At 36.9% G+C, this 14,910-nt stretch overlaps 1 protein-coding gene across 2 annotated transcripts in view; it reads left to right on the plus strand.

Annotated features, from left to right (window-relative positions):
- The first annotated feature begins 524 nt into the window (after positions 1-524).
- The window catches only part of LMX1B (LIM homeobox transcription factor 1 beta), a 135,778-nt gene continuing 121,392 nt past the window's right edge, over positions 525-14,910 (plus strand). The window contains exons 1-3 of one of the 2 annotated variants that reach the window (XM_075184823.1): positions 525-1,172; positions 2,870-3,056; positions 13,173-13,217. In XM_075184823.1, coding sequence (XP_075040924.1) covers positions 1,034-1,172; positions 2,870-3,056; positions 13,173-13,217 — 371 coding nt within the window. In that variant the 5' untranslated portion in view covers positions 525-1,033. The remainder of the gene's footprint in view (positions 1,173-2,869; positions 3,057-13,172; positions 13,218-14,910) is intronic. The other variant, XM_075184824.1, reaches the window with a different exon arrangement.

A 14,910-nucleotide genomic window follows, 5' to 3' on the forward strand; every position in this document is an offset into this window, starting at 1 on the left:
CCTTTAAATGGTTACAAATGCAGCATACTTTGCACATGAAATGGTTACAAACAGAATATTAAAGAATGAAACAGTCATTTTCTACATACCCCATATTCGCAGGTGTCCATCAGAACATTTATCAGCTACATAAAATATCTCATTTCAGCCCTAAAGGTAATAAAGCAACAAACTGGGAGCCTATGGTGTATTGACTCAGGTGTCAGACTCACTAAAACCTCTTTATTTTTTAATTATAACCTGCCCTTTTTTTTTTTTTTTTCATTCCTTGGGAGATTGAAGAAAAGAAAAGGGGGGCATCACAATTCAGGAAGAGAGAAAAAAAAGATTTTGTGAACCCCCCCCCCCCTCCCATCCCCCTTGACTAAGTTATTAGTAAGGGATGGGATTTGACTGAGAAAGTCTGGCACTATTTAGTTTGCAGAAGGAACCGCATCACTGGCGCGCAGGGATACGAGCAGCTAGGCAGCAATAGAGTTCAAATGTCAGCAAGTTTGTAGAAAGAGAGAGGAGGTGACTGGGTGGAGTATCCATCCGCTTTGCAATCTGTGCTGTATGCTGATCTCCAGGAGTCTGCATGGCACACAGACTCAGGCGCTCTCTCCCTGGACATCCTACACAGACTCTTCCCTGGGATTTATCACCCCCTCCTCCCCTGTCACCCTGGCTTTTGGAGAGCACGCTTGCCACTCACCCTGTAACCCCTCTCTCTTCGCGGCACCTTTGGATCCCTCCACCCTCTCCCCCAATTCACAGGCAGGTGATTATATCTGCCCCCCTCTTCTTCTTTTCTGTTTTTTTTTTTTTTTTTTTTTCATTTTATTGTATGTGCAGCTCCTGTGGATCATTCTTCAATCATGCACAGAGACATCTGAATAATATCCCCATGTAGGATTTGGGATCAGGGAAGAACTTCTCTTTCCAAGCAACGAGGAGTGTCGAACTTGTTCTGAAGTTATCTCTATTGTTAATTAATATTATTAATATTATTTTTGCTGCTGTGGGGGGGATCGAACTCAGCGCTGAAAGTGACATGGATATAGCAACAGGTCCTGAGTCCTTGGAGAGGTGCTTTAACAGGGGGCAAAGTGATTGTGCCAAGATGCTGGACAATATTAAAATGGAAGATCACCCACTCAGGGCTGGCACGGCCACATTAGGAGTTTTGCTAGGTGAGTCTGTTAAAATTGATTTATTTTTGGTGGAACTCATACACAGCTTGTAATTGACAGAGGTGACCATGAAGCAGTTCTGATGCCTGCAGATAGTCTGGTGGTGTCAGTACTTGACTTTATTACTCATATAACAATACCCTCATTATTGGGGTGCATTAAAAATACACTATTCCACCTGCACTCACAACTAGACACTCACATACTTGACAAATTCGAAAGCCTAAAGGATTTAGCTAAACTGCAGTAGTGTTTGGTGAGGTGCAGGAAGTAGCCTCAGTCTATCTTCTGTAGGCTATAGGATGATACCTGTGACTTAGGATCTGGTTACAGGTGCCAACTGTGGTAGAAATTATTATAGTGTGTACAAAAACACAGCCCCATGAGAGAGGGTAGTGTGTGCAATTGTATGTGTCCTAATACAATTGCATTGCAACTGTGTAAATCAACAATAATATATAACTCTAGTTGTATATAAAACTAATCTACACATGTGGCACCACTATATGTGTTCCAATATACACTAATAAAATATAGATTATATACTATTGTATAGGCTAAGGCAGTGACTTACTTATGTGCAATAAAAGAATAGGTACATTGTATAATAATGTAAGCATAAAATAAATACACTGTAAACCAATGTGCAACTAAAACATGGTCACTGACTATATTAATGTATAGTAAAGCTAAATCATAGTATACCGATTTTTAGACGGAGCAGTGCGTGTTTGTGACCATAACACACTAATATATATATATATATATATATATATATATATATATATATATATATATATATATATATATGTATATATAGTTTGTTTTCAAATGCACATACACAGTAAATTCTTTCAATAATCTACAGAGGTATAAGGATTATTGAACCATGAATGTGACAGTAAGATGATACCTTATTCTTGGGGAAAAGCCTTTATGATGACAACTGCTAACTGTACCAAGTATAAGTAATTTAACTAAAAAGTTTTTGGCGTTTATTTTCTAGCTCATATACAGACAGTTGTAGCTAATAGTGTACAACAATGATATAAATAATTCAGTAGTATTATCCAAGATGATAAAAATACAGCTAAAGTAATATAGTCATTTCTGTTTACTAATATACCAGTGGCCATCGCGTGTACTAATGTGATATGACAGCTTGTGTGTATATAATAAACACAGCGTGTGCATTCATTTCAAAGAAAGCGCTATTGAATTTGGCATACAATTAAAGAGCATGATTTTCCAGTGTCTATAGTTTTATCATTAAATCATACTGTCACAGTAAAGCTTTAGTGTATGCAGGTAGTATACACGTACAAGATTATTCTATTTTCACATTTGAAAATGGACGCAAAATTACACATGCTTGCGCTAAAAAGTTCGTAATGCCCGTTTTGCGCATGAAATATACTTTCACACATACTAATAATGCCATTTAAGTGGAGAATATTGCGTTTCATGTGGGCATTGTGGGTTTAGCCTCAGAGAATGTATTTATTTATACATGTAAATGTGTTCTCACAGAAGTTTGTAGCAGTATGTGGTGGGTACATTTCGTGCCACTCTATATGATTAAGTTGGAGGGCATTGCCAGTGTGCTGTGTTTAGGGCACTGTATGACCACCAGTGATCAGAGTGGCAGGCTGCATGTCCATACATGTGTGTAATATGTTTACTGTGTGTGCCCTCAGGCTCAGAGTGCCAGCATCAGGCAGTATGTGAGGGATGCCAGAGACCCATCGCAGACCGCTTTCTGATGAGAGTCAATGAGTCCTCCTGGCATGAAGAGTGTTTGCAGTGTACAGTATGTCAGCAGCCTCTCACCACCAGCTGTTACTTCCGGGACAGAAAGCTCTTCTGCAAGCAGGACTACCAACAGTAAGGACCTGTCACTATCTACCTACCGTATGCATATAGTCTGTGCCACCAGGCTCACCCTGGAGACGTGCCACCCGGCCGCCAACCGGCACCAGCCTCATAGCAACTTCTGTGCCCAGCTGTACACCTAGCTAGATCCAGCTTATAAACACATTTCCATGCCCTGCAACATACTCAGTGTTGGCTTTTTTTTTATTTTTATTTTATCATTATATTAAAATAAACATATATTAGGGATGTATTAGTTTGTTTAAAGAATTATTTCCACGCGATTTTAGCGCATATAATTAATCTGCAGCCCCGCAACTCACTAATCACCACTACGACTGATTGAAATCCAGCCCATGGTAATGGGAGGAGAAGGAGCTAGATCACACAGATAAACAGAGGGTATTGTTCCGTGGAGGTGAATCAGCAATAGAGAGTTATTTGATCACCTGCAACCTCAATCATCCCACAGACAGGTTTTGTGTGTGTATTTATATATATATATATATATATGTATGTATGTATGTATGTATATATATATATATATATATATATATATATATATACATATATATATATAAAGTATACTAATATATATATATATATATGTATATATATATATATATATATATATATATATATATATATATATATATATATATGGTATACTATAAGTAGGTGCATATTTGTATACGTTACTTAGCAGTATAGTATACCGTATATACTATGCGTTCTATAAATAGCTGCATAGTTAAATACATTTATTAGCAGTATTATATTTGAAGTGTCAGAAATATCATCTCAGCCAAAAGTTTCTAACTTTGAACGGAAGTAATGATTTTAGTTTTCTGCCACCTGCTCTTCTATTGTTTGTTCATTAAATAATCATGTCACCACAGGACTAAGGAGGATAAAAATGAGATCCGCGTTGTAGAAGGAAAAAAAATAGATTTTTAAAAAGCATATTAGGCTGTACACACAGAATACATGTAGACACAATGATAAAGGGATGTAAAGTAGGTTTTTGCCAGTACAGTATACACACACTTATAAGAACATATATTATTTACATCATAAACTGAGACAATTTCTAAAAGCAGGATTAATTTCTTATGCACATAAGCAAGCTATTGTAATAATTTGCAACTGCTTAGATGTAAATATATTTGACATATACTTGCTTGTAGTCTTTCAAAGCTGTATAGTCCTTTCCACTTAGGCCTGACACTTATTTTTAGTTTAAACTTGAATTATACTTCAGCTTGACTAATAAGTTGCACTGTCTACTATATATATATGTATATATATATATATATATATATATATATATATATATATATATATATATGTATATATATATATATATATATATATATATATATGTATACATGCATATACATTCGATATGATGCATACAGTAGGTTTATTTCAGCAATCTGCCACGTCTGTTTTCACATAGCCTATATTATAGCCCATCTAGTATTAGCAAATACTAAATTCACCCCAGAATGCATCGCAGCCATATACAAAGGATATTATTTCCTACATCTACCTACATAATTGGGGAAATTGAAATCAGACGTTCCATCTGAGCCTTTCTTCCTTATAAACCCACACTGGATATGGCAGGGTCATTTATCTGGGAATTATGTTCCCGTTACTGTGTCTCCATTTTTCCTGAAAATACTGTATACCCAGAGTTCAACTAAATAGCGCAACGCACTGACCTGTTCGTATAAATACAGCAATGACTATAAGACCCAGTAATAACAGTACTTTATATTTTTTACTATTCTAATTTGTGATAACCCATCTCATGTCAATTTTGAACGTATTTATTTTCGTTGACCTCCTTGTCAATGTCTAATATCTAATTACCTTGAATATACACCAGTGCAATTAAGGAGTTCCAATCAACATTCCTCTACCCTCACAATGCCCCCTGCTCCGTCCCTCCACGACCCCACCCGCAGTGTTTACACACATTAACCCCCACCGTGTTACAGTTAGGAAAAGAGAATATGTTATCCTCTCTTTCTCTGTTAAATAATCACGGGACTGAGTAATGGAGATGTTTAAGGGCCGTTCTTCTTGCAACTACTAACACAGTGCATATAAATAATGTTCTAAGCGTTGTTAACGCTCTACCGCAAGAACAATAGCTAACGCGCGACCAATGAACAAGCGCGTTTCTGCAAAGTTGCGCTTATTTGCGCTTCTATTTTTGCGCACCTATCCACCGCTTTACATCCCCCGAATAGAGCTTACATTTGCATTTGCGTAACGCTGGACTTTTATTGGCAAAGCAACACGTACAATTATTTAAATCTATCTAGCCACCCTAATCGAAAATATAATTTAAGTATTATGTAGCATTTAATTGCAAAGTGTAAAAAAATACCAATTCAGAATTCTCCTTAAAAAAACGAGCGAAAAATAATAGCGGTTAAAGTGACCAATTTTAAATGCATGTAAATTGTTGTGTGTTCGTGTATATTCGTGGCTGCCTATATTTGCAATTCGCTCGGGTGTTTTAACTATTTGCAATGTATTTGTTGGGATAGGTAAAGGGAATGAATAGGTGTACAGGATAACATGAAATGCTCATTGCCGTTGCTGGTTAAACAGACAGTTTCCCCCCTATTTAAGCTCATCAGTGGTAGATAACCGATGAAGCTCTTGTGTCTCTTGTGTCTGAAGAGTTCTCTTACTCCCAATTAACTTTTTGTTTTCACTTTTTTATTTTCTCTTTCGCCACTATCATGTTTCCCAAAAGTGTCGGGAGTCATATACCAACCCAAACATTGCATATCATAAAGAGAGAGAGGCTCTTAAATGGGCTCTCCATGCTTGTCAGTAAAATTTAGAGTCTTTTTGTGTAGCAGAGTGATCACGGGCACTTCAATCACTCAGACATAATATGTCTCTGCTAGAAGTCTGGAAAGACACAAAGAGAAACATCTATTGCCTTGCATCAGTCTTTGTCTGGCGTTCCAAAAGCTCACAAAACAGGCCTGTAGTAATTCCTAGCAACCATATTTATATCATACCTACAGCATGAAAATCCCTCTCCCTGGTAACCTTCACTATATGCCAACATGACATATTTTGGAGGTAATGACTGCCCTGGGACTCCCCCTTTTCCCATTCTTGGATACTTGAAATCTTCCAGCAAACATTTCATGTACATATATATTTATTATCAGGAAGGCATAAAATCAGATAACCTGTAATTATGTGTAAAATGGGACAAATTAGCATGATAATATGCGTTTAGCTGCCATAACATTATTTTAGGCATTTCATGTAATGAATTGAAACACTGATAGTGTGGAAGAATGATGCCTAGAATTCTCTATGTACATCAGTTGTGTATTTTGTATATAACATGTTGAAGGTTTTCATAGGATATTGCTTACAGGCCAAAAAATAATTAATAATATGAAATATGATTCTATGTCTATTATGCTAGACATAATTTTTGTCACATATTTTTATACAGAGCATTTAAGAATTGGGTGAATAGAAATAAGAAAATGTGAATGGCTATAATAATAATATTTTGACTTCGCAGTTTTGTTTGAATGTAAATATGAGTGTGGATGAACAGGACAGCCCCAAACACCAGTGAAGGTTTTGCTGGCGAATAGCATTACAGCCCTCTCTGGCAGGTGATGGGTTAAGCATTGTCTCCTGTTTAGGACAAGTGGGACCCTGTTGAGGTATTCATGCTCACTGGCAATTAAGAGAGATATCTCCTTGTAAAGTGTTGTGGTGTCCCAGCACCTGGGGTGACTGGACAAGGAGACCCGCTGTGGGTCTGTCACCATGAACCGTCGCTACCAGGCCCTAATGGCAAGATATATGGGAAGAAATGTTAAGTGTGTTTTTTCTCTGAACGTTATTGAAGAAGAGGGCTGTCTTTTCTGTCCAGAGTTAGAAGACTTGTTGCATACACGGATGTGGCTGAATTGTACCTTGTCTCCATGTGTTTATAACATATATAACATACAGTCAGTTTAGTGTTTTACCTGTATCATATTATTCTACAGTGGTGTTTATAATATTCTTGCAGTCTACTATATAGGCTTTATTTTGTACTATACAGTTTTATGTTTGCCACAGTTACTATCTAAGAGCAGTGCATGGAATATATTATTGTTACCCATATGTGTGTGTGTGTGTGTGTGTGTGTGTATGTGTGTGTGTGTGTGCTCGCAAAATGACAAAATTTCATTTATAATATTGCATCCTTAATGTGGCACAGAAGATAGCAAAAGACAGGTCAAATCAGTGTGTACCTCTTAATTTTTTGTGTCACTTATATATTTATTAAATCAATGAAAAAAAAAAAAAATTATATATATATATATAAATCTATCTATCTATCTGTATATATATATATATATATATATATATATATATATATATATTATATATATACAGATAGATTAGATAGATAGATAGATAGATAGATAGATATATATATATATATCTATATATATATATATATATATATATATATATATATATATATATATACAGAGAGAGAGAGAGAGAGCTATATCTCTATCTATCTATCTATCTATCTATCTATCTATCTATCTATCTATCTATCTATCTAATCTATCTGTATGTATATAATATATATATATATATATGTATATATATATATATATATATATATATATATATATATATATAGAGCTATATCTATATCTATCTATCTATCTATCTATCTATCTATCTATCTATGTATCTATCGTTAGTTAGTAACATGTATATATCTAGTGTATATTTATCCAGATAATTCTCATTAGAATTGATAGATACAAATATACAGCGCCACGCGTAGTGCAGTATTCTCCATGCCACCCTACTGTTTCCAATGATATTAATGATAAAAGCAGTCCAGGCTCAGTCAATCCTTTATACCAATCTGTATCAGCGGTCAGGAGCTTATGTAGGCAGTAGGAACAATAATCAGACTCCAGGCTGCAGGAATCTGTATGTAATTGAAGTACAGGATGGCTTACAGCTTTGGGGAGTGCCAATGCTCTCTGTTTCTGGAGTGCTCAGAACTTCGTTTTGGGGACTCTTAAAAACAATAATAAAAAAAAAAACCAAAAAACCTTTTGCTTCCTAAATTACTAGTGACAGGGCCAGGCAATGCCTTAAACTTATGGTTGTCACTCAATCGTTTGGCGAACCAGTTTATCTCTTGTGTATATTTTAGGATTCTGTTGCATCTCACTCTCATTGTTAAAACATGCAGTTTAAATATGCGACACATAAGTCCACAAGTAATGAGCATGCACAGACTACCAGTCATGTGTGTATCAGATTATAAGTGACGAGTCACACAATAATGACTAAAAATGTATTAAGCCATTAATGTAGACAATAAGCATATTAGGGCCTTGAAAAGTATCACTAAGGACCATTGGTCAAGTTAAAAAAACAAAAAAAAAAACATTGTTAGATTTACCGGTGAGATATAAATGACATTTATTTACAATATATTGCAATAAAAAAAACGCAATAGTGACAACACTGCATCACATTTGCTCCTGATTTTCAATTAGCTTTTGGGGAATCTGTGAGCAATGCTTTGAATTTCCTGCCATGGGGATAAAATTGCATCATTATTTCATGTTGATTTGTAGTGGGGTTCAGCCTGCGGAGAAAGGAAAGGATATTGCCAGTATTTTGAGTGAAACGCACACAAAAAAAAGCAGGTTAACAGCATTTATTTTGCAAAGGTGCCTAACGCATTCCACACGTAGGGACGCCTGTCTTTAATATTTTGCAAAATTTAAGGTAATGAGAAAAAATTGGGCAAGCTGTATTCTTGTCGCCTGCAGTGGGTTATACAGCAGGAGAGGCCTGTTCATAAGCAGGATCAAAACAATCATATTTTAAATAATAATAAAAAAATAAATTAAAATAAAAAAATAGCAGTAAAATCCATCTTATTAACTTTTAGAAGAGGTTACACTTTTGTTATATGTCCGTTAGAATACTTTTATCCCAAGTCATCACTTATACCCTAAACTGTATTTACTTTCAGTTTAGAACATTGTCTACCATGAAACATTTATATAATGTTACAAACATTCCTTAATATTCCGTACTCATTTAACTTTGACCTCGCTCAGGGGAGAGATGCTGTAGGGATGACCTTGACGCACTTGCAACACATTTTTCTGCCGCAAAATTCCAAATGAAGTTGATGGGACCCTTTAGGAACCCGGCAACCTGGTGTGCGCCAAAAATCTGTCTGCAAATGTTTTTTTTGAGAAGGTGCGGCATGAGAAAAGGCAGGTTTAGTACACAGACGCACAGAGAAGTCATTTTTCCTAGCATCAATTTAGCACTAAAATCCTTTTTTGTGGTTCCCAATGCATGGTCCTCCAGGGACTTAAATATTTGGAAGCGAGATGTCTGTTACTCAAGTTGTTGCCCTTCGTTAAATGTTTTTAAGTGAACGAAAACAAGTTTTGAGATTAACCATTAAGAGGGAAGGTCTGATTCACTTGGCAGGAAAAGTTTTTAGCTTGCAAGCTTTGCATCTCAGACAAAGATCTGATCTGCATTAATCCGTTCTGGAACTGCTGGATAAACCTATATCCACAATTAATGAATTGTAAAACAATGATTCAATATTATACAGCAATATTGAGATTTGTTACACATTGCCAAGTGGCTGAAAACTGTTGTGATCTTGATCTGAAAGATTAATTCTTAGTTGTAAAATATTTCTATACATATACTATATTATCTATCATGTTTTAGATATAGCTACAAATGTATATATTTTACGCGTGACATATAAGTTGAAGAACCTTTTTTTTTTTCTAAATTGGACAAGTGCATTTCCCTAATAAAACATTTAACGAGTGTCTATAATCAACGCCTAACCTGTTGTAAGCTGCAGGTACATTGTTTAATCCAGACATAAAATTCTTTGGTGTTTTTAAATGAACAACTACGGTATAAATAATGATAGAGAACAAAGTTAATTACCAGGAATATTACAATTATGAAGGCTGAGATTATGGTATGATGATTGGTATGAGTGTAATAACAATGCATGACTAGCCCCTTGCATATACGTTCTCAATAAAAATACCACAAAAATAGGTTAACCATCCTTACACACATACTTTCCTATGTCAACAATAACCTTTTTGTTTAAAATTGCTGCCAGGACTTAGAGCAGGGTTCTGTTGAGACACACAACATGAACCACATATAAACTCATAATACATAATAGTTCTGCTATATTAATACACCCTTACAAATACACACATTTTATCACCGTAATACCATAACCATTTACATGCCCAATCATAGCCTACAAGGTAAGAGCTTATTGTCTCAGAGAAAACATGGCAGATCAGTAACTTTTAAAAAGCGATAGTTTACTTATAGACAGCCCACCTGTGATTGACTCCTTCTATCCCATTACTAGAATGGGAGCACACTCCACAGGTCATGATTCCAACAGTCATGAGTACAAAATAAATCTCACTGTACTACTGAGATAGAGTAATAATATTATCAAATGCTTACATAATAAATAAAGAAGCAACAACTTGTTATGCTGTGCATGTCCTGTGTTATATATTTAGTAACGCACAAGATAAATAATATATGACAAATAGGTGTGATGTTCAGAGATACACAGAATATAATTGCAAAAGTTCCAAGTGAAGGAGACAATGCATCAAGACATGTCATGCAATCATTGTTGTTGCTGTAGATTTGGTACTAAAATATTACAATTTCTTTACTTAATGAGGATCAGACACAATTGCAAATATGGCTGTCACAATTCTACAGATTGGAAATTTGTAACATATACTGAATAAATGGCACTCGTGACATGTGCGCTTCTTGCCATTCAGATATGAATTTAGGACATTTACGAAACCCAGAGCGAACGGTATTAATGCAGGTGATAATTATCACTACACTGTTAATTGCAACTTTTGTGCACTTATTGCACTCAAGGTGACAGTGGCTTTAATTGCAGATATATAGGCTGTGAGATTGGACTTTGTAGGGGGTCACTAGGCACTGCTTCCTTGGTGTACCTTGGATATTACAAGCATGAACGGCCAATATAGCCAAAATGTGCAGTCTTTGGTTAAAGCTAATTATAAAAGAGGAGTTAAAGGGCAAAATTAGGTCACATTTCTCAAATGAAAGCAAATCTTACTAGGAAGTCACCTCAATCCTCCAGGCAGGCTTCTCCAGACATCCCATAGGTCTGCATCCCAACTATACTATAAAATGAGTTAGAAGATAAGTTGCACAATTAAGGCCTGATGTTGAGTTAGGACATCGTTGTCTACTCTCCCGGAATGCCCGGGAGACTCCCGGGAGAACAGGCAAACCTCCCGATTACTAGCCGTGTGCTTAGTGGGGTGACGGGGGGGCGGGACTTATGATGCGATTTGAGCATTATAGTGGCCCCGCCCCCTGTTATTATAGGCCTTAAAAGGTTGTGTGAATTTAGGGGGCGGGGTCACAATGATATAATTCACTGAGCCCTGCCCCCACACGCCCACCTCTCCCCCCGATCTCCCGTATGACAACTAGCCAAAGTTGGCAAGTATGAGTTAGGAGCACAGCAAAAAAAAAGCCCATTTGCACCTGGGCAAAACCATGTTGCATTGGGGGGGGGGGGGAAGGTAAATCTAAAATGTGGGGACAGATTTTTATTTGAGAGGGGGCATGTCCTTGATCACCTTTAAATTTCAGTGTTAAAAATAAAGCTATCAACTATTTGTGTGCTAGATGTAAAGCAGCCAGTTTTTTTCTGTGCATGCAAAAATATAAAGTAATTGCAACCCTTGCATTGTAACATGGTTTGTCCAGGAGTAAATTTACTCCTTGTTCTTTGCTTTGCTTCTAACTCAGCATCGGGGCCATAGTGCACATGAAGTTCACATGTCATTCATCTGTCAGATAGATGAAAAATAAAAGCAGAGGAAAATGAGCTGTATAACTTTTCATACCAAGGTAATGATCAGATAATAAGGGGCTGTGGGTAACAGGTTGATAGCGATGAAGCAGGACTTTGCTAATTCAAATAACAGAGAGTGGTAAAGCAGTAATTTACATGAGGCTTGCACTGTACAGATGGGGGCTGAGGTGTACATGTGAGAAATCACTAACTAGCACAATGAAAACAACTGGCCTATTGGTTGCTAAGGGTTACAGCGCACAATGGGCTGAAGCAGAGTGAGACATACGCCAGTGTGCGTAGCGTTTCTTGCGTGAAATCGCTCTGGAATGCCCAGAAAGTGGGCACGCGCCTATGCGCCTACGCAGACCTGTGATATTCTGCCACTTATACATGCCTGCACCACAAAAAGCGGGGTCGAGGAGGGAAGGTGCTTGCAAACGTGGACAGAGGACTGTAGAGGTGTGTTCAAACAAATGAGGCTCATACCCACCTGCAGAAACACATACACACCTGTTCCGAGGCGTAAGTTGTGCATCAGCCGCAACGTACGTAGAACAAACAAGTACTGGTAAATGAATAAGTGGTCCTACAGACATCTGCCAGTCTCTGCTATCATACATAGCGTTAACAACCTATGCACACATTACTTTTGCCATTGCTAGGTAAGCAAAGTTAGAGACCTACATACAACCATCTCTAATTAAGAGCACAAACACACACAGACACGTGCGCCTACACGCAGACAGAAAGTCGCGCAGAGCGAGATGCACACAGGCACACATTGTCTCACAGCTGGCGTCAAGAGGTGACCTCAATATTAGAAGTGGGTGATTGTCTCTCTCTCTCTCGTGGTTTAACCCTTTCACGTGAAAGGACACATATTCCAGCTATGCCAAGTCAATGTGTTTTTTCCCTCCGTGAGACTGGTTGAAGCATGTTATGATCTGATGAGTCTTTACTTTGTTAGCTGAGACATTCACTTGCACTAGTGACAGCTGCTGCGTCTCTTGTCATTGGGCTGCTATGTGGGAGTGAACAGTAATCCAATTAAACATCCGCTGACATTAGATCTCTTGGGGACCTCGCGTGGGAATGCATGACAATAATTTGTGAGGGGTTGTGTTTCATTGTATTTCCATTTTAAATTATAGGTTAGAACTTGTATTGTGGTCAGTTGGGATGCACTGCAACTACAGGTAAGGGACCCATCTCCAGCACCAATATGTATATATTCGGGCATTCTTTATGTAGACTTTTGACCTGGCTTTTTAATTTTCCTGCAAGCTAACCAACTGCTATTGTTGCTGTCCAAAATATTCTTGATGATGGTTCTTCTTGGCTTTATTTCATCACCATGTATATAAAAACTTCAAAAATGTATCCATATTATAGATGTTTTATACAAGTCTGAGATCATACGGGGAGCCTCTCCACGAAATCAGACAATGCACTTACAGGGCCTGAGTCATTAAGGAGAGCAACGCATACAAAAGGAGTAATCTTGCACCTGGGCAAATCCATGTTGCATTGGAGGAAGGGGGGGGGGGCGGGATTTAAAATGTAGGGACAGATTTATAGTTGGAATAGGGCATGTCCTAGGTCAACTTTAAATTTCAGTGTAAAAATAAAGCTATCATGTAATTGTGTGCTACATGAAAAAATAGCCAGTATTTAACTTGTGTGCAAAATAATAAACTATTTTGCACCCCTTGCATTGTAACATGGTTTGTCCAGGAGCAAACTTACTTCTTTTATTTGCTTTGCTCTCCTTAATGACTTAGGCCCACAAAGTTACCTATCTATTTATCTATCTATCTATCTATCTATCTATCTATCTATCTATCTATCTATCTATCTATCTATCTATATTTTTAAGCTTATAGTTTACTATAATTAATTTTAAGGAATCATCTAATTGTGATTTAGGGGCTGATGCAAAGTGAGATGAATGCTAGTGTGCGAAACTCATCTTGCATGATATCGTTTTGCGCCTGCCCAGAAAGTACAATACGCTATTTTGCTCCTTTTTAGACAATTTTTTTCCCCATTTTGCCAACAACTTAATATCAGCCCCTTACTGCTCAGAACGCACACACAAGTATTGCATTTTTTAATAACTGTAAAAAAACCGCAGTGCCTTACAAACAAAGTTGTGCTACAGAAGCCTCTGGCTAAGTAGGTGCTGAGGTCTTTTGATATTGTCTAAGAGTAAGAAAAATGTGTATGTATAGGAAGGAGAGATTCTATACCTGTAACTTCTGCAGGGGAGGTGTCTGAGAGACAACATCGAGCTAACGCCTTGGGCTTTTGTCCTGTCTCAAATAACTGACTCAAGTAACAAAAACTGAAAATATGTCCCTTCATTCCAGTTGCGTCATTAGTGATGTAGAGGCCACTAACTGACAAATAAACACAGGTCATATGCATTTCATTAAAGGGGAGATTCTATATCAATTTGGTGTGGTCAACGTTGTCGATGCCCTTGTATCTGTTATATTATATTATTATATATCTGTTGTATTATTATATGTTCTATGTCCCAGCTTGCAGGAAAAAAAAAACAGTGTAGCTGATCTTCTGTAGCTCTCTATTATATTGGGATTTATATTAAATGTGCGACCACTGTTGATTTTTAATTTTACAAAATTCAGTCTCATTTATTTTTAAGAATGAATGTTTTCCTCAGTGGGGCCTGATTCATTAAGGATCTTAACTTGAGAAACTTCTTATTTCAATCTCCTGGACAAAACTATGTTACAATGCAAGGGGTGCAAATTAGCATTCTGTTTTGCACATAAGTTAAATACTGACTGTTTTTTCATGTAGCACACAAATATCAACTTTAAATTTCAGAGAACAAATAAGCTATCAAGTATTTGTGTGTTACAT

The sequence above is a fragment of the Mixophyes fleayi genome, chromosome 9 (assembly GCF_038048845.1).
Source record: "Mixophyes fleayi isolate aMixFle1 chromosome 9, aMixFle1.hap1, whole genome shotgun sequence".
NCBI lineage: Eukaryota > Metazoa > Chordata > Amphibia > Anura > Limnodynastidae > Mixophyes > Mixophyes fleayi.